This window comes from Periplaneta americana, chromosome 15 (genome assembly GCF_040183065.1).
Source record: "Periplaneta americana isolate PAMFEO1 chromosome 15, P.americana_PAMFEO1_priV1, whole genome shotgun sequence".
Taxonomy (NCBI): domain Eukaryota; kingdom Metazoa; phylum Arthropoda; class Insecta; order Blattodea; family Blattidae; genus Periplaneta; species Periplaneta americana.
The window spans coordinates 52,283,748-52,308,970 of NC_091131.1; the positions used below are offsets into that span (position 1 = coordinate 52,283,748).

Sequence of the window (25,223 nt, forward strand, 5' to 3'; positions counted from 1 at the left end):
TGCGTGACAAACTGAAGGTCTGACCACTCAGTCACCGCAGAGGGTGATAAAATTGAATGGAACAAAGATAAAGAGAGTGAAGGAAATAGTGGAAAATGGGAAGGAAAAGGGTGTTATGAAATAGAGGAAAAGGAAGGAAAAATGCAAATTCAAATGATGAAGGTGAAAAAGTAATGAAAGGAAAACATAAATTCAGATGAAAGGAAGCTGAAATAAATAAATACATATTAGAAAATTAGTGGCAACACTTTAATTATTAAGGGAAGACTCCACTGAAAATCATGAAAATTTTTCCAAATTTTTTTAGCTATTTCACTTATTCAGAATTTATATTTTCATTCCCCAAATGGATTCAGCTCAATTCTGATTACAAATACTCTTATGTTTACATTTTTAAATTAAGGCTGGAAGGGGGCGTGGAATTTAAAGAGCTGCCAAAATTGTTTTTCATCGAAGAATTCTTTTTCAAAATTTCTGATTACAAATCTAGTAACTTTTTGTTGGCTCCCTGAAGTTACTAGATGAATGTAGCGGAGGAGAATATTAATTTACATAAATATTCATTTTATTTTCAAATCTATTTTTCTGTGTTCATTTTTGTTGATTCAACATCAACTTTCTTATGCCAAATATTAATCAATCTGGACGAAATTTTTACTGAAAGTATTTATGAGATAGCTTCATGTTTCTATGTATTTATTTTGTGAGAAATGCATTAAGAAAAATATTAATAAAATAAACTAGCAGCATTAAGAAAAATATTAATAAAATAAACTAGCAGCATTAAGAAAAATATTAATAAAATAAACTAGCAGCATTAAGAAAAATATTAAAAAATAAACTAGTAGCATTACTTGCAGTAAAAATTTCATCCAGATTGATTAATATTTGGCATATGAAAGTTGGTTTGAATCAACAAAAATGAACACAGAAAAATAGATTTGAAAATAAAATGAATATTTATGTAAATTAATATTCTCCTCCGCTACATTCATCTAGTAACTTCAGGGAGCCAACAAAAAGTTACTAGATTTGTAATCAGAAATTTTAAAAAAGAATTCTTCGATGAAAAACAATTTTGACAGATCTTTAAATTCCACGCCCCTTCCAGCCTTAATTTAAAAAGTGTAAACATACGAGTATTTGTAATCAGAATAGAGCTGAATCCATTTGGGGTATGGAAATATAAATTCTGAATAAGTGAAATAGCTAAAAAAATTTAGAAAAATGTTCATGATTTTCAGTGGAGTCTTCCCTTAAGAACAATAACTTATGTATTCGCAATTGACAAAAGTAGTCTCCTCCAGTATCACATATCTACCGCCACAACTTTGGAAGGCGACAGATGCCATCCACAGCGTCACTTTGCTCTGAGCTTCTAATTAACTGCTATACATCTGTTACAATGGCTTGTCTATTTCTAAAGCACATACCTCACACAACGGAACGGTCAACACTGGAAGGTTGCTTAGGACCTTCAAATTATGCATACTGATACGTTTTATTAGTATAAGATGTGCCAAAAAAGACTTAACGAAAATAATATGCAGATATTAAAACATGTTACGATTATCGCTGTGAATCTAATAGTTGCGAGGCCTTTTTCAACGTAATGTGTGGCAAACATGAGGGAAAAACAAGGCTGAAATTCAACGTCTGTAAGCAGCAGAGTTAAATAGGTTCTATCATTACGAATTGATTTCATAGAATTAAACAAACTCATAGTACAGTGACATCAAAAACTTTTTCCTTGCATTTTTAACTAGGCCTATGTCCTTATTGTACCTGTGCAGTGTCATCAGTGTATAGATATTATATAGTATGGACACTTCGCGTAGGTACCTTTGATGTAGCAGGATTGATTTCAATGACCTTCAAACCAGTTTGAGCGTGAGATTCTGCTTTCTGCCTGGAGTTGGCACTGACATCACACCAGCTAGCAGTCGAAATATAACACATACAATTAATACATCTAGGTACATTATGTACTCAAAATAAATTGGACCAATGAAATAATAAATCCGTCATTAACTATAATGTGTAGACTCTAGAGTTCCTTTTTAATGAGAGTTGACGCGTTGATCCTCAACAACAATTAAAATATATAGCGCTGAAAATGGAAAAACAAAACTCCTATGAGAAGTAAAACCATATACCTATATTTTATTGTATGCAAATATTAAACGAATTCGATACTTAATTTTATAATGTATTATATTATTTTATAATATAATTTATTATATATTAAATATAAAAAAAAAATATTATTACAACTAGTTTGTCACTGAGAAATAAGGAAAAGCTGTTAACTTGAATTGATTTGAAGCAAAGCGTTACAGGATGTTTGGATCCTGTGTCTCAACTCCATACTCAATTATTATCTTAGCGTGTGTTCGATTACACTAACCTCTAGCGCTTGAAAGTGGAACTAAACGCCGGCGCAAAGAGAAACAAAACAGAAAAATTCGCTCAGTGTCCATTCTTTGTAATCCCTATTCGCAGTGTCACTCCTTAGCATAGCGAATACTGTCCACCTGCATGCGCTACACACGATTCGTGGGAGCTACTGTACAGATGGAGCATGCGGTCGTGCGGCTGATGAAAGTATAGGATGAGAAAAAAGTATGTCGCTGATATTGGAATAAAAATTCAGTGATACAGTGAGTTATTAAGAAATCAACAAAACACATTTTATTTTATGTTAGCAAAATCCACAAACACTTAAGTCTGGAGAAACTGAAAAAGCTATGTGCTGACACCGACATGTGGTTATGAAATAAAATTTTAACATAATTACATAAACAAACAAAATGAATCTCTCGAGATTATAAATTTAAGAATTCCATACGAAATTCCCGTTTCTGGGTACAGTCAATATCTTTAAGAACTTACGAGGATTCTTCTGCATTTTTTCTTTTACATTCGCAACTAAATCTTCTGTTAGTTTTGTAGCGTTTCCAACACACCTTTTCCGTTCTGTGCATTCGGTTTCTCTAAATTTACTAATCAAATTATTAAGATTTCTGCGGAAGTTTTCAGTGATTACACAATCAGGAAAACGAGAAACAAACTGTTCTTCACAGTGTTCAATATTATACTCCCAGTTTCCATCTCTATCTTTGAAGTATGCTTGAATAAGAAAATCTCTTTGTTGCACAGAAAAAGCAACCATGTCTTCGAAACACACTATACCACTCTATGTTACGTCGGCAACAGACACACAGCAACTGAACGTTGTGCCCCTTCAGACTGCACACAGTACAGGTAGAGCGTTCCGACGTTTACCTCGGTTTATAAGCACGTACAGTACCTGCATGGTATAGTTAAAAAACAAGGTACAATAAAAATGTAAGGAAAAAGTTTTTGATGACATTGTACATTAAATTGGTAAAGAATGTTTAATGGTCTCACAAACTAAACCTATAGCAGTATATTTTACAATAAGTACAAAAATACAATATGAAGTCCCCCCGATACAGGTTCGTCTTTCTTAGAACCTGTCACTATCCCTTCTTTCTCTTATTCTCTCCTTCCACCCTTCTATAGACATTACAGTCTCACTGAATGTAAACAGAGAACAAAATTGTGCATTGTTCATGCAGTGATGAAAGTACAAATTCTTATTGCAAATAAAATTGTTGTTACTGCATCCTACATTGTATATAGAATGTAAGGGGGATAAGTGCCATTATTTTAACTGATGATTATTTATGTCATAAGGAAGAAAAATGTCCTTACATTTTTTTAATTGCAGTATTTAACTAATTATTAAAGTTTACAATATTAGACGTTTTGTAATGTTGCTGGATAGGGAGGAGTGAGTTTATAAGTACAGAGTACAGCTCAAGCGGGTACAGACATATCGGTATAGATGCTCTGTTCTAATGCAGGAGCGGACCATGATAATACTGTTGTTCACATAAAACGAGCAGGAAAGTGCCTTAGCCGACTGAGCTACGTCGGTGACTGCGTTAAAGATAACAGTCCTATTATTATTATAATAACTGCATATACAGTATAAATGGGATTACTACCTCATAATGTACGTATACTAGGCACCACACCATCTCATACTACAAGCTTACATTGCTAGTGGAGCTGAATACTAATAATGTTCTGACTAATTTTCGGATGACCTATGTATACTGAAAGGAATAAGTATTAGATTACAAAGATAGACAGAAAAAATTGATTAATTAAAGATAAAGGCATTGAAAGATGCGACAAACAAAAGAAGTAAATGAATAAAACAAAATAAGGAAGAGCTGAAGGTAGATAAAAAGATGAGATGATTGAAAAGAAATGGAGAGAAGAATAATTTAATGAATAAAGAAAAGAGAGAGAGAGAGATTAAAGTTTATTAAATGAATAAAGAAATAAATAAATAAGAAAATAATAATAAATAATTATTGAATAGGTAAAATGCTGAAAGCAAGAATGAATTAAAGAGTGGGCGCAGAAAGGAATATAATAAAATTATAAATAAAACGCGGGAGGAAGTTAGAAGAAATAAAGGAGTGAAGATATTACGGAATGAAAGCAAGAAAAATACGAGTATGAGAATTAACAGAAGGAAAAGAGGAACAAAAAAGAAAGCTGAGGAGAAAGGAAAACGTGAGAAAGGAAGGACAGAAGAATGGAACAAAGATGAACGGGAATAATAATCAAACGTAGAACAGAGAAAGAAATGATACGAAAAATACGGAGAATTGAGGAGAAAAGAGGAAGAAGAAGAAGAAGAAGAAGGAGAAGAAGTAGAAGTATGAGGAGGGGAAGTCTATTATTTTCTGACATTGCCAATTGTCTCAGCGCTGAACGCAATGCAACCGAAGCGGAAAGTCTTTCTGTTCCCATATGTATTAAATCGATAGCAGAGTCCTGAACGCTTGGTGAGGCGGCTGTCCCCCCGTTCCTTTCAATTTACTGTCCTAATGTTTCACGGTTCCCCTTTTTGTTGCAACTCTCGCTGACATTTCCTCGAATCTACTAAATTTCAGATCCCAACTGAAATGTAATGAGAAATCGAAGTTTCCTTTTCTCCTGCCGGCGACTGGAATATAGATCAACGCGTTTTAATAGTTTCACACTAGAACGAAAAGCGCTTTCACTTGTCACCGCCTGAATTCCAAGAAAGTATCCAGTCCTGCGTCGAATGGTTTATAACAGATTTATTTCCAAAGTAACAGAAGTTCGATATCCGCCAGAATACCTGGGATGTTTCCCAGGGACTTTAAGTACTCGTAAATTGTTGCAAATGAGCATCGTGTCACACATGAACAGTCTTGTCATCATCATCATTAGGGGATTGATTTCTAGGTGCTAAAAAAGAGAGATTTAGAACTTTGAAAAACTCAGTTTAGGACTTTTAGGAGTTTATATAGAATTAACAATTAATAATAATTTTAATTGCAGTACGCATTGTATTCTTCATGTGGCATAATGAGGAACATTAAATCCAGACGTTTGAGATGGGCAGTGTATGTAAAGGGAAAATCCAGAAATGTATATATGGTCCGTCCCAGGAATCTGTGGAGTAGAAACACGAAACAAGATCTCTGCGCAAGTGGTATGTGGGAGGGTTAGGACCAATGACTGCTCTGGTGGGAGACATAGCTTGAACGAAGCGAGCAATCGCTTGCAGGGGGGATAATTTCTATCTGAATTCTACTCTACCTTCTATAACGAGCACCTTACCCCTTAGCGGACTCGAGCTGATGCTGCCCGCAATACACTTCATCACAGACTCCGCCGTCATATGCGTGAAGTTACTCTACAGATGCCTGGGACGGACCATAGAGTGTTAGTTGGGAGGCCGAGAGAAAATGATATTTAGAGAGGCCGAGACGTAGATGGGAGGATAATAATAAAATGTATTTGAGGTAGGAGGGATATGATGGTAGAGACTGGATTAACTTTGCTCAGGATAAGGATCTACGGCGGGCTTATGTGAGGGCTCCAATGAACCTCCGGGTTCCTTAAAAGCCATACGTAAGTAAGTAAGTAAATATTCAGTTTTAGGTGAAATTTATATACAAAGAACTATTGCTGACAATGAAGACTCAAATTCTATTAGTGATAGAGACTGATTGCTGATTAGTCAGTTTCATTTCGCATAAAGGGGCTGCCTGTATGCGAAAATTAATTTGTAAGCTCTCGTCTAACCTGAACAACCTCCCTTTTATGTTGCGATGGACTTTTCCAAACGAACCTCGGTTTCAGAAAATTAGGTAAAATCTTCTTTCCTCCCCTTTTAAGACCAATATGAGACGAACATGTCAGAGCAGTGTTTGACTGTAAGTGAATTTTTTTGTACATTTTAAATAGCAATGTTATAGGTTTTGGAATTTTTAATTCTTTTTTCTCATTTCTGCATTTCAGTACCGGTATTTTTATTTTAAATATACTTCACGCAAAACACTAAAAAGGCGCTTTTCAGACACAAACATAGTTTTTAGGCATTTATAGAAGTTTATGCTTTTTAGGCGTTGTAAGTGCTTATAGAATTTTAATAGTTGGGGTCCTGTGTGCATGAAACTTAGAGATATCTGAATAACATACGTCTAGAACGTAGCAGACAAAATAGTACATAACTAGAAATCCGTTCTCTAATCACCATCATCATCATCGTCATCATCATCATCATCATCATTATCATCAACATCAATGACCTAGACCTTTTGATTTGTTCTGACTCAGTTATTTTAAAATTTAATGGTTGAGTTGTTTGGACTTTTTCCATTGCTAATTTTCAAAATTGAAACACAACGTTTCGAAGAGTGGATCTCTCTTCGTCGTCAGGTGAAAACCTACTGTGAGGATCGTTAGAAACTGACTGATCGACGACCGTCAGATTGGTGCGAAATATAAAGACTGAACACACGATGTCATAAGCTGTTGTAACATGAAATATAGAGAATGAAAAGAAGAATAAAAAAGAAGAATTCCGTGATTGTAACTAAATTAATATATAGAATAATAACACCAAAGACAAGGAATAATAGGCACTAATAATCAAGAGTGGAAATAGTGAAATGATGAAACAACAGGAAATAAATTATTGAGCGGGGAAACAATTTTGAAAATTATCAATGGGAAAAGTCCAAACAACTCAAACATTAAACTAAACTATTCACCGTTGCTCTCCCCTCCCCTTCATTCAGATCAGTACTTTAAAATTGATTATTGTAGGTTATTTTTGTGTTGGACAATATTCATTTCCCCTCGCGAACCATAATGCACAATTTTGTACGTTATTCTATATCCGCCCGCTCTAGATTACAGTATATAGCTGTGTCCGCTTTCTCGTATTCTGTTACTATAGCATACCTAACATCGGATTATGTTTTGGCCTTGAAAGTTATGTTCATATACAGGCGTTGAATTGCTCAAATGCTTTGGGGATCCTCTTTGTTGTAATAAAATATACAGATGCTGACAGTTGACCATATCAAATGCCTTCGCATATTCAGTGTTGGTAATTTATGTCATATGTTAAATTCTCACTATACGTAGTGTGCAGAGAATGTATTGTGATACTACAAGATATTGTGGCGCCGTGATGGAAGATTCTGGTTGCCTCGGGAGTGTGCGCGCGCATCCAGCGAGAAGGAAGGCGCGGGGAAAAGGAACTCGAGCTTCCGTAGGCGCTGTAGCGCGGCACGGAGCGTGGGGAAAGAAGAGTATGGTGACGGCACGGAGCGGAGAGAGAAGGGGAAACGTCTCCAAGGTTCGGAAAGCCACGCGAATGTTACGATTTAGTAATAAAAGCGCAAGCAGTCTTCGGGGTCAGCCTTCAAGTCTTGGACAGCAGCGAGCAAGGTGGACCTCAGTTCGATGTGCAGTGAACTTGAGTGAGTCCGTAACTGTGGCAGCGTCCAGGCGAGTGCGACTTATCCGGAAGACCTAAGTTCGACGTGCAGTGAACTTGAACAGTGAGCTAGAAGAATTAGCCAAGGCGAAAGAACTGTGAACTGAGAACTGACAGTTTTGTTCTGCACATAGTGCTTTGTGAACATTAGTTGAAATTAGGAGTACATTGTTGTTCTTCTCAATAATACACGTGTATTGTCATTGTCGCTGTGTGAAGTGCAATAATGACTACTGTGTTGCTGTGTTGAGTGGAATACCCATTGTTGTAGGGTGAATCATTAAGAATAAAAGTCGCATTGTTGACGGGTGTGTGGTGGCTAAAGAGAATTAAAAGTTACAATAACCATTCCAAAATATTCGTGGAAATGGATTTTTGCAGCATCAAAGAGTTTTATCATGCCTCTTGTTTGTCTGTGTACAGTGATTACTCCTGAACTATTGGACGGGCATATTTAGTATCTACGAGTCAAAGACAGGATAGGAGAAGAAATGTCAGAGGGAAGTGGAATAGGAACAGTAGTACGACAAGGATGTTCTTTATCACCTACTCTGTTCAACATCTACTTGGAGGATTTAGTGAAGAACTGTTTCAAGAATATGGGAAGAGAGATAGTAGGAGGAAGAAGAATAAATTGCCTCCACACCCGTAGAATAACTGTTAGCGCGTCTGGCCGCAAAACCAGGTGGCCTGGGCTCGATTCCCAGTCGGGGCAAGTTACCTGGTTGAGATTTTTTCCGGAATTTTCCCGCAATCCAATATGAACAAATGCTGCGTAACATTCAGTGCTGGGCTCCGAACTCATTTCACCGTCATTATCACCTTCATCTCATTCAAACGCTAAATAACCTAAGATGTTGATAAAGCGTCGTAAAATATCCTACTAAGAAAAAGAATAAATTGCATACCATTTGTATACATTCCCATGAATGTATATTTATGTACATTCTCATTATTTCTCTACATAGTTTGAACTACAAATATAAATTAAATAAAATTAAGTGTCAGTATTAATTTTCTTTCGAGTAGCATGTTTCTTCCTGTTGCTCCAAGGCATTTGAATTGTTCACCTTTTCATAGGATAAATTTCAGTTTTTATATTTTCATTTCGTAGGCCTACTATGTTCTGGTCACGAGACATAATCATATACTTTATTTTATCAGGATTTACTTCCAAACTTACCTCATTACTTGCATATTATATGTGGCTAAAAGTCCATTATGTCTTCGTGAAAAATTATGGCACTCACAGATTTAGTAATGACAGATTTTTAGCCACTTATAAATAACTTAACTGTTAGGCCTACCTTACTTCACTTTCTTATTCATCATTCATCATTCTTGATTATATTGTCCACACCTGTGGAGTAACGGTTAGTGTGTCTGGCCGCGAAACCAGGTGGCCCGGGTTCGATTTCCGTTCGGGGAAATTTACTTGGTTGAGGTTTTCCCTCAACCCAATATGAGCAAATCCTGGGTAACTTTCGGTGCTGGACCCTTGGTTCATTTCACCGGCATTATCACCTTCATCTCATTCAGACGCTAAATATTCTAAGATGTTGATAAAGTGTCGTAAAATAACCTACTAAAATAAAAAAATTCTTGATTATTTATTCATCTAGATTAAATTTCACATTATAACTGCAAGTTGGAATATATAAAACATCAGAATTCGATTTCTTCCACCTTGTGAACTAATTAGTTACTTCAGTATTCCTCATATTGTTACGTCATCGACCCTTTCACTTTTGTTTTCTTTCATTAAAGAAAAGAAAACAACGGAGAGAGTACGGTACTAGTATTCCTCACGGCTGCAGCAAATAAACTCCTTTGAAAGTGATCTGGAAGTTATGATTTCGGTAGTGGTGTCATTTACACGTCCTCTCCATGTCAGAGTACTTAAAGGAATGTTTATGGAGTCATTAAGGCTTTCAAGGTAATTTCATAACAGAACACAGTAAACTTCCGCCATCTCGACTTTCACAAGAAGAGGGATAATTCAGCACAAAAAAAAAAAAAACGTGTTGAGGACTGTGTTGTCTCTTTAGGCACCAGTGTTGTCAACGTGTTAGAAGGAAAATCGCTAGAAAGGCACTGATTTGGGATCACACATTTCCTTATTATGAAATGACGCAAAAATAATTTTAATTTTGTAAAGCTGTAGGTGGAGGCGAGTTCTTAAGTACCATTGTTACTGCTACTTAACTCTTCTTCTTGAATAAGTGGTCATGCGATATCAAACTAATGATGACCTATCAAGTCAGATTTTATGTAACTTTTCATTGATCTCTTTACTACATTTTATAAAGGTTTTCACTTCCACAAGAAAATAAATCATGTCTTGAATCATTTAGTAATGTATATAACTTATAATACAGATAGACTGTTTATTTTTAATATCTTCATAGTGTGGCGGTGCAAACATTTTAATATTTTCGTGTTAAAATGGGCATAACTTAGTAAGATTAGCAACTCTTCTTTATTACGCCTCACACTTCTAAAATTGTTATGAGTGTACCTAAGTTATTACTAGTCAAGGCGAATGTTTGTGATATTTAATAATAGTAATGATCCACATAGATTTATTCTAGACTTTCTCTCTCTAGGCGCGAAATATTTAACACAAAGATAAAAGAAAAAATTAAAAGAGAAAACATGTGAAGCAATTTCTAAAGAAAGTAAAAATTAACAATAATTATTAAAATAAATGAAGAAGTTATATGGAAATATTACGAAATAAGTTTCCGCTGCATTTTCAATAAGAGTAAACAACTGATTTGGCACCACTGCAAATGACAACCGCAGTCTGTGGTATAATTAAGGTAACATTCTCGAAATATTATTCTTATACTCAACCAAATTTTGAAGGCTAATTATTGCAAATATTTTCCTTTTCACACTCAGTATCTAGGTTTTACAAAACCCTGAAAAATGGTTTTATCATTTAATTTTCCATAATATTGGGATATTATCCTTTTTCCACTCACCTGTTCATTTATTTTCTGCAGTAAAACGATAAAAGTTATTTTCGTCTAGAAATGTTCGGAATTTTATTCGTCTCCCCTCTTAAATTCTGCTCTCTTTAAGATGTATTGCGTTACACACTTCGTCCTTTGTATCCTGGCCTATCCGTCAGAGGTGTTCCAGTTAGACGTTAGCCCTCAGAGAGTTAATAACCAGAGTTATTTCACTTGTCATGAATATACGACTCGAAAATTTTGGTTTTATTTTCCGTTCGAAGAACGGCACGCCAAGTTAGAGTATTTTTATTGTTCTTTAAAATTCCTCTGCCTTTTGTCGAGTTTCAACCATGCTAATTATGTCACCATGAGATTACAGAGGGCGACACATGTCTGAATACAAAGAGAGCATGCCCAAATGTTTACGTGAATTTGTTATGACTTTCCGGTTTACAATCCTACAATTTATCCCTAGTCGTCTTGTCTTTTTTTTTATGAAAAATGACAGCTCTGTCTAGAAATGGATGTAATGCCAGTACTATACCAATACACCTGACAGAAAGTATAGAGATTTTTATATTTGTGAGGCACTTGAAATCCTGGAGGGAGGTAATTGGATTAGACGTGACAGGTGTGACAACCTCAACCGCAGTTCTGCTATAAAAATCCCTTTGTGTTACTTTGCTATAGAAAATCCCCTCGCCTCTATCCAGAATGGAAACCACGATCTCCCAGACTAGCCTTGCGGTTTCAATCATTTTGATTACGTGTTCGCTGTCCCCTATGAACTTACCTGATCAATAAGAACTTATAATTCCAACTTGTAGCTGGTTGCATAACTACAGGGGTTGCAATTGTCCACAAGACTTAATTATAACTTCACAAAGGGAGTGGTGTGACTGAAATGAAAGCGTCGCAGTGTCATATTTTCATAACACGGGTATATTTTGAAAGTGTTATACTCTCTACAACGTAGTTTATGAGGGCTACGCATTTGTTTTATGTTGTTAGGCAACGCGTGATTATTTTACATCCATTTTCTAGTTTGTGAAGTTGGTTTCTAAAGGCGCGTACACACACATACAGATATGGATATATACCGGGTGGTCAAAATGTCACTTTACATAATTTATTTTCTGTAATAGTTACTTAAATGATTTATTTTCACTTCCTTCTGTGTTTAAAGTGTTTTTCTTCTGCATTTACTCAATATTGGAGTCTGTGTGAAACACTCTGATTTACACGAAGACACAACTCAGCATCCCATTTCTAAAGTTCGAAGGCGTCTTCAATGTAATACTTCAGCTTTTCAAGGGTTTCTGATTTCCTCCCAAATACTGAGTTTCACCGCACTCCATAGGCAGAAGTCCATTGGGGCGAGATCGGGTGACCGTGGTGGCTTTTAAATGGCTGTACGCCGTCCTATCGCCCTAAGATTAAAAACTTGATCCATTTCTATTATAATGAGGAGGAACTCCATCGTGCTCGACGTAGAGTTCATTAACGTAGACCACATGCATCATGAGCCCTGATACCACATATAAGCAAACAGTAACACTAACCGCATGCTGACTATCTGCTATGCTTGGCGACATGACAGTATTTCGTTTGTTTTGTTTGTCTTTTGTTTCGTTTACAACCTGCAGAACTTTGCTTATCTATGATATGACTCTGTGTCTTTTGTTTTGTTACCAAATCTCGAAAACTTCGAATATCTATCATACCAATTTAAATGTTTGTCTTTTGTTTTGTTACCAACCTGTAAAACTTCGATTATACAGGGTGTCTACACCGAAATGCCCTATTTTGATCTTTCTCTCAATACCAAATAAATGAAGATAAGGGAATTTTATTCACAAATGTAAGTCTTATGAGATATTAAGTTTGTAACAAAAAATCACATCACTTTCGCATTAGCCCCTGCGTTGGCACGAATGATGTCTAGTCTGTATTCGAATACCGTCCAGGTCCATTCCAACATTTCCGGATTGATGGTACCAAAGCTTCTACAATCCGGTACGGAGGAACATGAGCTTCCGACCGTTTTTCTTTGCCGAGAAGACCATTATAGGAACGACGTACCTGGACTTGCTGCAGCTGTACACCTTTCCCCAGGTTGAACTCCTACAACCAAACTTGTTGTTTCAAGAAGATGGTGATTCACTCCACTGGTCGCTGGATGTACGGAGCGCATTCCCAGAGCGTCGGATAGGACGAGATGGGTCCGTGAATTTGACTCCACATTCTCCTGACATCACGCCGTTGGATTTCTTTTTGTGAGGCTAAGTAAAGGACAGGATGTATTCCACTTCGGAAGCCATTGGTATCCCTCGGGACATGTTGTAACGAACCTGGACAGAAATCGAATACAGACTGGACATCCTTCGTGCACCGCAGGGGCTCACGTGGAAGTGTTGTGATTTTTTGTTACAAATTTAATACCTCATATGATTTTTGTTTCTGAATACAATTCTCTTATCTTTATTTCTTTTTCATTGAGAGCGTCACAAAAATAGGGCATTTCGGTGTAGACATCCTGTATATCTTTGATGCCGACATTAAACGCCACTAGTAAATTACTGGCGTCAAATTTCGTACGTTATTTCCATGAACTTGCTTATTATTTACGTAGAGTGTAAAGTGACTTTCGCGCCACCTTATATCTGTTATATAATATACTTTTAGTATAAAATGCACATTACCATATCTCAGTTTGTAATCGAGAATATGCGAAGATAACATTGGAGTTTGGTGTTGTCTGTTTTTTTTTTTGTAAGAAAAGGCATAACAGCGAAGTCAATAACTAGAGAAATAAGTGGAGTAAAAGGTGACGAGGGAGGGGATCAGCGTTACGACGCCATCAGACTGGTTCAGGCGTTTCAGTGAATATTTTAACTGGTTACTTAACGACTTATCAACTGATCCGATATCTATTGACAGTGGCATTAGTGATACCGTGAACTGGGGTAAACTTGACAACAAAAAAAAAAGTTTAAATCATTATATCAGCCCTAATAATTGTGATTTGGAATTATAAAAAAAAATGCTTAAGAAATAGAGAAAAATAGTGAACCTTAAACATATATATTCAGTGTATTTGATATCAAGATTTAAATCTTTCTTTTTTCTTTGTAGTCAAGTTTACCCCAGCGGTCAAGTTTACCCCAGTTTACGTTATTTAAATGAAATTTGGCGAGATGATCTTAGAATTCGTCATGGGATTACCTGACATTCGCCTTACATCTGGGAAAAACCTCGTTAAAACTCAACTAAGTAATAAACCAGCATAAATGGGATTCGAATACTCATTGTCTATGGAGGCATTCTCTATAGTCGTCGTTTCAGACTTTAGACTTGCGCTTTAGATGGGCATAAATTTCTATTCTCGCGACATAGGTAAACATTACCGTAACACAGTGTATCACAATAACAACTATCAACGGATGTCTCTGGTGGTCTAGCGATTACCTTACTTTTTTTTAATTGGTTGTTTTACGACACTTTATCAACTACTATGGTTATTAGCTTCTGAATGAGATGAATGCCAACGAAATGAGTCCGAAGTCCAGCGCCGAAGTTACCCAGCATTTGCTCTTAATGGGTTGAGGCAAAACCCCAGAAAAACTTAAACCAGGTAACTTGTCCCAATCAGGATTTGAACCCGGCCCGCTTGTTTCACGGCCAGGCATGCTAATCGTTACTCCACTATTTATTTTATTTAACTAGCTAGCTAGCTAGTGAGTACAAATTAAAATCATAAAACAAAAATGGTTTACGTATTTAAGTTAAATTACAATTAGTTAATTGTGATTATAACATGTTGGTAAATTTTTATTTTATTTTAGTGGGTTATTTAACAACGCCGTATCAACTACTCGGTTATTTAGCGTCGAGGAGATTGGTGATAGCGAGATGGTATTTAGCGAGATGAGGCCGAGGATTCGCCATAGATTACCTGGCATTCACCTTACGGTTTGGGAAAACCTCGAAAAAAAACCCAACCAGATAATCAGCCTAAGCGGGGATCGAACCCGCGCCCCAGCGCAACTTCAGACCGGTATTAGTATTAGTATTTATTTATTTAACCTGGTAGAGATAAGGCCGTCAGGCCTTCTCTGCCCTCTACCAGGAGATTCCAACTATAATATGAAGAATAAAATTACAATTAGTATTAAATTTACAATTACAATTACAATAAAAATCAAAGTACGAAAAGATTACCTCACTAATTAAAGCTAGATAATTTGTCATAGAAAAGCAAGCGCCTTAACCGACTGAGCCCCGTGGCTGCATGTTCGTAAAATCGGCCCTAGAAATGTTAATGAATGATCCTGAGTCATGATGGCCATATACAGTAATTAAAGAGTCCTGCAACTTGTGAATCTAATGCTGATCTACAAATTTCTATAAGGACGGAAAGCCAAAACTTTGAACATATATTATGAAGGTAAACATTCGAGAACACACCCAACACAAAAGCTGCGCACTGTTTCATACACCACGACCGGTGTGGCTGAGTGAAGGTGTAACAACACAGATCATTGAGGCTGGAAACAGTTTCATAGTCGAGCAAACTGTTTGAGTCTTGGTTTTAGCATCCCTGGAGTAAATGATCGTAACGAATGGACTCTCAGAGGACCAGCAGCCACACGCGTTCCCGCTTAATGAAGGCAAAGGTCAGAAGTGTACAGCCTGCTCCAACACCCACTTGCCTCTTCAGACTAGTTCGATAGTATTCATCTCAATTAGACACACAAGACCCAGCACTGTAGTGTCGAGAGTTAATACCGACATGGAGTATCACTTATTTAGAACAAGTACTCTTCTTCTTCAAAGACGAATATTCAGCCATTTAGACCATAATATACCCTAATATCGAGCGTTCCAATCCCAGTCCAGATCAGTTTTATCAGCTGAAAGTTGCTCCATATAGGGACCAGACTTCAAAGGCAGACGATCCCCTGAGACAAAAGAGCTGCATAATCTACTCTTTCCGATAACTACAGTTTCATCACCATTAAATCGAGAAAAAATCATTCCGGCACCGGGAATCGAACCCGGGACCTCTCAGCTCTGCGCGCTGAGGGCTCTTTCCAACTGAGCTATGCGGGACACGGTCCACGGTGCCGGTCGAACTCCTCTCATTGTACTGTTTTACGGCCTACTACCTGCATTTAAACCTATGTAAGTCAATATGCAGGAGCGCATATTTAAATGACTTTATGGCCATATTCAACAACAGTTTGTGATAACTGTAAACATTTAATAAATTACATATTCATTATATGAGGTCTCTCCATCCTCATTGAATATTAACACGACTACTATGAAATAGTCAATGTGTATTATCACCGTGGATCGTGTCCCGGCATAGCTCAGTTGGAAAGAGCCCTCAACGCGCAGAGCTGAGAGGTCCCGGGTTTGATTCCCGGTGCCGGAACGAATTTTTCTCGATTTAATGGTGATAATACACATTGACTACTTCATAGTAGTCGTGTTAATATTCAATGAGGATGGCGAGACCTCATATAATGAATATGTGATGAACTACAATTTCCCTTGTCATTTCGTCGCTTCAGTTCTCAATGGTTCTATCTCAGTACTTGGACAACTGAGAAAATGTGAATTGAAGTTTGATGAGTTAATTATGGGATATTGTAATATGTTTTAATGAACTAAGTATTATAACTAAGATGTAGTTTGTAAAACACTTACAATCAGTCAATAAAAATAAATAAATGTTGCAACATAGTAATTCGGGAGCATAATTTGTGTTAGAGATAGAACCAAAAGTGGAAAGAAATAGAAATTTGTAACATTCATAAAGGGTATATCTCCAATTAATTTTTTTTACTCTTTTACAAAACAAGATTCAAAACAGTTTTCTCATAATAATCAACATAATTGCAGACATGTATTCTAACATTGATTTTAGATATTTTTTTATTTTCTTGTGATACTTTTACAGTCTCTTTTATTCGAGCTACCACAGGTGTACTTTGCAAGATCTTTTCATGATTGTGTGACACAGCTTATGCCCTTGTTTTTATGTCTTTTACTAATTTTACAGAAATTAACTGTGAATCAAAACCTAATCTACATTGAAGTTGTAAGTTTTTCTGTGTGTACAGAATATGCTTCATCTTTGCATAAGAGACGTTGGAAAATTTCATGTTAACTTTTGAATGTTGATAGTTGAAGTCTTGATACTTCATTTCATGTACCATTAAGTGAACATTCTTGGTTTTGATGCATTGTAGATTTCGTAATAGTGAAACAAAACTAAACATTTCTGTGAATCGCAGTTTTGTTTCTACGACACTGCGCACAGCATCTACCACCTGCTCTAAACCGTGGCCTGGCTCTGAAAATTTCTGTTCAATGGATTCTACTTGTCTGTTTATGTTCATAAATTGTAAAAGTGCCATATTTTTCTTCTAACTAGAAGGATCTATCTTTCTTTTTCTTGAGCAAGATGTTGTTTCTCTGTTAACAATACAGAAAAACAAAAAACGTTCAGAAAGGTGGCATGATAATAAATGGTAAGCAGGTTATGCAAGTACAATACATAAATATTAATATTTTAAATATAACTTCACTAAAACACGAAGCAGTGGATAGGGCATATTATAATTATTATACCACTGTAAGCTACCTTATGAAGTACAACGTTACATGAAGTTTACATTTACAATTATTGACACTATGAGCCACTAGATTATACATCCTCAGTTTCATTGCAATAAATTCATAAATTAACAGGTACTGTAAAATTAATGTAAATATTTATTAAAAATTTAATTCAATATGTGGAACAATACGAAACACTGTAAGAAGAAAAACAACGAAAGAAACGTAAATGAAATTCTATAAGCTTATGGCTCTTCCTAGTCTATTATATGGATCCGAAAATTGGGTACCAATAAAAAAGAACGTGAGTAGAATTCAAGCTAATGAAATGAAATTTCTTAGATACGTGAAAGGATGTACACGACAAGACAGAATTAAAAATGAAGTTATAAGGAATGAACTGGAGATTACATCACTAAATGACAAAATAGAACAATACAGAAACAAATGGTTGTCATATAGAAAGAATGCCTGAAGGAAGAATCCCCAGACAAATACTTTCATATAATCGTACATATGCATAGATGGTAGAGTCAAAGTTAGGAGATCCCTAAACAATTGTCTACATGAGGCAGTAGGTAGAGACAATGTTATAATTCTAATAGCCTTCTTTTCTAATATAAATACATTTTTATACAGCACTACCATCTCCCCATAACAAAATTCCATAACTTAAAGAGATATGAAAGTAGCTATAATAACCACTGATTAAGGTATTTAAACCAACAGACTTTTTCAGCTTCTTTTGAAGAAATATAAATCTAGAAAATTTGCTACAGAGCTCCTCATTATGTTGCACAGTGGTATAAATGAGCGTTCTATGGCGCCAAAAATACAATTTTTTACCATCGATAACAAATGACTTGAAATACTAGAATAAAACACGTCTCATGTCGTATATCACAATATTTCATATTTGTAACGCTTTCTCTATTGTTTGATCGTAAAAATAAATTATATATGAACTGACTTGCAGATAACAAACAAAACTGGGATAATAGTTTAGTAGAAATCTCCGTATAGTAACAGAGCGACACGGACAGATTGCAGATTGTACGTCAGAAATAATATTATTCTCATTAAGACGAATGTATAAACGTGTATTTCCGTTAAACTCTCTAAATCGATTTCAGGTAAAATCACTATAATTTCTGTCTGTATTTCCTATGAGAAGAGCGTAGTATAAATTTCTAATGCAATAAAGTTGGCATTGCAACTAATAAAAATCTAACCATGCCAAAGCCACCACCTTGTGGTTAAGCAGAAGCAGAGTGAATCATTAGCGATTTCTCTAACAGTTGAAATGTAGGGAAGTGCAGTTGCTAAGCAACACTCGTGGACTTGGTTTAATGACGAGTCTGTCGTTTGTTTGTTTCAGAAGAGGGGATAGAAGACTACAACGAGAATAACCTGGAACGACTATTGCAGGACCCAGCCCAGAAGTGAGTACTTTGTGTAGTGTGGGCTGCCGAGAAGAACATAGGTCGACTCACATAGGCTACTTCCTTCAAGTACAATAAATATCCTGAGTAATACTGATGAAACCTACTTTCCTTGTATGTCTAAAATGTAATGATTAGTAATCGGTAAGTTTCCAAAGCAGTTTACGTTTTAACAGGTCAATTTTGTTCCAAATACATTAATGTATTTACAGTGCAATGTAGATTGCCATACTCAGTTATTTTAAATTTATTTCACTGTAATTAATTAATAAACGATTTAGTTGTACGTAGATTTGTGTCAAACGAATTGTGTTACAATTCAAGGGTTGGTAGCAAAAACTAGATAAGTCCAAAATATTAATTTTTCAGAAAACGAAAAATCTCTCACGTTTCTCTTACAATATAACAATCTGACATATTATATATAGGTATCTCTGTATATCTACCAACTTTGGTAAAAAGTTTCACTGTTCTCTTTTATATTGTTTCTAGGAAAAGAAAACATTTGAACATAACTACTTTTTTTCCAGAAAATTTTAAATGTACACACATTAATTGAAAAAAGTATATCAAATCATGTTTAATTCATATTGTCAGCTGTATCAACAGACAAGTAAATACTTTATAAGTGTTTTATGAAATTAAAAACTTAATGTAGAAATGATTTCCTGAACAAGAAAAGCAATTTTATTATGTTTATATTTTTCTCTTCCTAAATCTGTATCCTTCAGTTTTTTCATTCTTGGCACATCAGGTATATCAAGTATATCAAGTATATAATAATAATAATAATAATAATAATAATAATAATAATAATAATAATAATAATAATAATAATAATAATAATACAATAAACTATGCTCAATAAAAATTATTATTATTATTATTATTATTATTATTATTATTATTATTATTATTATTATTATTATTATTATTATTATTATTATTATTATTATAGTTGTTTTCACACGTCTTGGAATCAGTTTCCCAACATGGTTTATATGTTCTTCACCTTTAACTTTGATATTTAATATTTCTTATTTCGTCTTGCTTATTTTCTTTCATCTTCCTCCACTTTGGCCATTTAATATTTGGATCTGGTTCATTTTGATGATCATTCATTTGTAAAACGAACCAATAACACCTTCCACACAAGTCAAATATTTAGGAATTATTATAGATCAGCATTTACGTTGGGATAAACAAATTGATTTTATGTGTACAAGTATAAGAAAGACAATTTATAAATTCATAATACTTCGAAATTTTATCACTAAGGAGGCATTGAGAATAATGGTATAATAAATTGGGTTGGAGTAGTATCATCTGTACTTAATCCATTAATTTTATTACACAGGAGGTTAATAAAAATTTGTCTAACCAAAAATATGGATTACCCAACAAATTTAATTTATACAGATTTTAAAGTACTGTATTAACTATTGAAGAAATTTATAAATATAGTTTACTAACTTATTACCAGAGAAATCAAATAAAACATAAATCTAATTGACATCGTACTCGAAGACAAAGTCTACTTTCCCATTAATTGAGCCTAAATGACATACAAGTTCAGCTCTTGAACATGGTGCTAGTTTCGGCCCAAGATTTTATAATAAAATTACAAATCATTTTCCAAATTTGAAACATTCCAAAATTGAAGCTTTTGAAAAATAAATTTATAAAATTATTCATGATATATAATATTAACAAACGTGTTTTTTTACCTTTTATTTCTGTCGACTATATTAATGTTTTTATTGAATATCACTGGCTTCTGTATGATTGTCAATTTATATTAAATGTGTTTTTCCTCTCTTTTTCTCTTTCTTCTTCTTTTTTTCTCTTGTGTGTTATTTATTGGTTTAAATTAAGTTACTTACTATATTTAGTAAACTGTCCTTGTAAGTTCTATGCTATATTATTGACTAAGACCACACCGTACACTACTCATACGGTAGTGGCTAGAAACATTTTTGTTTTATAATTTTAATTTGTACTCACTAGCTAGCTAGTTAATTAAATTAAATTAAATTAAATAATACCTACAATAACAGCTAATATGGCGATGAAATAAAATAAGACAATACTAATGCCATCTTCATGATATTTTCTAACAAGAACCGGATAAGTTTGTGACTTGTCCGTCTTTGCAAAAACGCTATATTTTCAAACACTCATTTCAATGGCACAAATCCGGTTTTTGTATAAACTTATTATGTTAATAGATGCCGCTTGAAATAAAGTGAAGAGAACTGTATTAGGCCTATGCTCAAAATTTGAATTTTTGGACTTGTCCCGTATTTGCTATCAACCATTCAATTACATTTCTCCATGGGGTAGTTGGAGTGCTTCTGCTTCCTCCTCCGTTCTGATTTCAGAATTATTGATCTTAATAATTTCTGAAGTTCAAGATGATCATTAAATAAAGGACAGTCTTATACACAATAACAAGTCAAGAGGCTGATGTGAATTACATTGCAGTTTGCCTTAACACATCAATTTGCAATACAAATTTAAATCTAGATTCATGTTTTTTTAAGCTTGAATATGAGAAAATTGTTAGATAATCCCATTTAGAATATTATGAATATTTAATCTTATTTTGCCTTTAATAAATTATTTTTCTGGTCACAGCACTTCATTGTTGCGTGTTGAAAATCATATTAGCTATGTTTACATGTGATTATTTAGTCGTCCAATTTCAAATCATTGCCTTCTTTTATAATAAGAAAGGAATAAATATCTAATATGCATCTCACAATTCGTTTATCTGAAACCAAAATGGTCACTCTGTTTCATTTCTATTTTAGATAATTCTAATTTCCTTGCAGACGATCTTCTTTAATTTACCTTTTCAGACGCGCATGCGTCAGACGGGGCGGTAACTGCGACCACAGGCCTAAAGACTGCTGCTACAACAGCTCCTGTCGGTGCAATCTATGGGGTGCGAACTGCCGGTGCCAGCGTATGGGTCTCTTCCAAAAATGGGGGAAATAAAACAATGGTGCCAACTGTCGCAGCAAATCAACATACATCTCACCTTTATAATGTTGAGAATACTGGACAAATGTGACAACGCTGCAAATAACGGACAAATGGTGTGATAATATCTCATTCTTATTTATATACCAAGGACTCTCCTGATATTGTTTTAGTTTTAATATTAAGACTGTATTCATTTACTTCTATTTAAGTAGGTCTTGATAACATTGTATTACTTTAAGGTTGTCCTAAATACTAGAAAATATTACTCAAATATAGAGGAAATTTTTTTTTCTGGCTTCATGTTATCCTCTATATCTATGTCCCTCTCTAAAAATTACTAAATATATTTTTTTTTTAATTCAGCAATGGACTTCATTAAACAAATTACAGTCGTTCAGACCGTTTGGGAAGTTCGTTGCTAAGAAAATAACGTCTAAAATTAATTTATAACTTTAAAATATCTTCTATCATTTTAAAAATATTATATTTATTTCAGGTTATCAAAATTGATAGAAAATGTTACTTCATATTTAGAAGAAAAGGTATTTTCTGCCTTCATTACGTACCTCATCCTTTCTCTCTCTCTCTCATTCTCTCTCTCTCTTTTCTAATATTCACATTGTTGAAAATTCAGCAATGACCTCGGATAAACAAATTACAATCGTTGAGACTGTTTTAAGAAAAAGCCCATTTTTAAGTCAAAGCAAAGAAACATATCTGTAAAACAATGAAACCTGGAGTTAATTTCAAGCTTTAAAATATCTTTTACTTGAATAAATTTGAATTTATTCTTTTTATGTTATATAACAATTCATTTATTTTTATACTAGATCTTGGAAGTAGGATATTATTTATTTCTTAGATAATTGATTCAAGTGAAAAGGCAATGTGAAATGGAGATCTTAAACAAAAGAAGAACGATGTATAACAAAATATATTTTGAATAACTGTGCCAATTAAAATCTTCAATTATAATAACATATAACTAAAATGTAATATGTGACATTCCTTGATCTGGTACAATGATTAACCATACAATGTAATATTGGTTATTGTAATGGTATACATAATATACATGTGTATAGAAGTTTGGATCATTGAGTTAAAATAATAAATATAAAAGAAAATATAATTTGAATAATGCAAGTGTTCAGTCTATGAAATATACAGCTGTGGAATGAAGTTATGATATCAATTCCTAGGCTGACAAATTTGCTATAACAAAAAAAATTACACTGTCTCTTCTAACAGAGACCACTCAAGTGCAAACATTAGAATGAAAGATTACAAAATAGCAGTCATATCGAAGCAAGACTATAAAATTCCTCAATCAGTACTAAATAAATATGAAAATATTATTTTTTTAAAATGTAACTATGAAATGATCCATATTTTTGTTCGAGTTTTCAAAGCTGTAAGACTTTGAGAAGGAAATGACATTGCTTCAATGTTGTAGGAACGTACCTTCGTGTAGATGTACCTTGTACTATGTCTTGGATAGAATTCTGTGCCAATTCGTAGAAGCATTTTGTTCGTCTTGTATTCTCATTGCTTTTAACCTGTTTCTTGTTCAATTTAATTTTCAAATCTCTTCAGATTTTTAAAATACAATTACAAAGCCAATCCGTTAGATTGAATCTCTCAGTGGCTTGAAAACTCCTCCTCTACATGACGCCACATATTCAATCAATGGTTCGGCTTTCCAGAGTGCAAACATAAAACTAAATCCATCCATGATCTACTTCGATCAATCACACAAAACTAAGACTAAACTTTACCATTTGGGTTTTTCGAAGTAGATCACGGATTTTTTTCAAAACACAGATGAAATAAAAAAGTTAAAAATCGGAAAATTAAAAGGAGTGATACATTACTATGACAACAGCTGCTTTCTGATTGGGGATTATCCAGCCACATCATCCAATCAGATGGCCTGACTGTTAAATACAGTTTAATACTTTTTTCTTTTAAATGAACCAAATGACGTAATAAGAGTAGTACTGTAGATGTAAATGTATATAATTTGCAGTTATGTATCCTGATTGTGTATTAATATCCTTATGTCCTATGATATATTATACTAATAAATACACGAATAAAACCCTAATTCCTGAGCACTTTCTTGTATGAAACAAATATTATATAACATTAAGCAAACCTGCACCTAATTTAGAGTGAAGAGGACGAAATGTGACCTACATTTTACTATTTCAATTATAGAAACCACTGTTGACACCATCGAAAAGTTTATCAAAAAATAGAAAAATACAGAAAATATAAAAAAATTATGTTTGTTATACGAGCAATGATGCAATATCAAAATACACTGGTCGCATGCACTTTTTTATTTGATTTTTTTCATATTATACCTAATATGGAGCATTCCAGTTTAAGAAAAAAGCATTGAGCATGTGTGGCTATTTTATCAAATGAGCAGTCACCATAGAAACGCATACCTTATAACAGAGCAACTACAGTGTACTAGGCAAAGCCACAAAATTAATACTTTTTTCTTAATCTGGAATCCTCTATAGTAACAGGTAATTTCACTTGGACTATAGATAATTCCTTATTCATTCACTTGTTAGGTGGTTACATTTGATTTGAACTAAAATTTACTTTGAAAAAAAATTATAATTATTATAATTTAATTACAGAAAAAGCAATAACAAATTTACAAACAGAAATTAAATGGAAATTTAAAATATTTGTTGCAGTCAAATTGTACCAAAAGAATTTAGAGGGGATTTGAGCAATTCCAATGTCTATACTCGAATTAAAGTCATAAAACGCAATACGTACCAGTACTTCCTTTAACACTGTATATAAAGGGACATCATTTTATTTTTTATAACATTTCTAATATTAACCTGGCTATACCTTTGGATTAACGGTACATTTCTGTTTCCATGGTATCAGGAGTGCCATTAGAGTAAACTTTCATGTCGAAACATTATAATATTTCTCTTGCACCTCCAATATAGACATTTAACGTAAAAAAAAAAACAAATTGAAGATTAATATGTTTGATATGCTTTTAAGGGCATTATAATCACATCAAATAAAAACGATTTAAACCATAGAAACGAAGGTCTAGGTCTTCGAATTTCCCCCATGGAAACTCATGTTCAAATTCCTATCTCTGGTGGAATTTGGCAAAGACGTTCAGGAAGAGGTTCCTTCGAAGAATGAGTATCGTTGAGTTTTGCTTGTTGGTGAAGAAGGTAAGTAGAAAGAACTGATATCCCTACTGTTACAAATGCCGATTAGGCCTATATGCAAAGCTAGAATCATTAATCTCCCGCTATCCTATGGACATCAATGGATTTTAATACT

At 34.2% G+C, this 25,223-nt stretch overlaps 1 protein-coding gene across 2 annotated transcripts in view; it reads left to right on the top strand.

Moving 5' to 3' along the window:
- Window positions 1-23,994, top strand: part of LOC138714925 (toxin Tbo-IT2-like) — a 154,527-nt gene extending 130,533 nt beyond the window's left edge. The window contains exons 2-3 of one of the 2 annotated variants that reach the window (XM_069847211.1): window positions 18,836-18,899; window positions 21,734-23,994. In XM_069847211.1, coding sequence (XP_069703312.1) covers window positions 18,836-18,899; window positions 21,734-21,899 — 230 coding nt within the window. In that variant the 3' untranslated portion in view covers window positions 21,900-23,994. The remainder of the gene's footprint in view (window positions 1-18,835; window positions 18,900-21,733) is intronic. The other variant, XM_069847212.1, reaches the window with a different exon arrangement.
- Window positions 23,995-25,223: the final 1,229 nt, after the last annotated feature.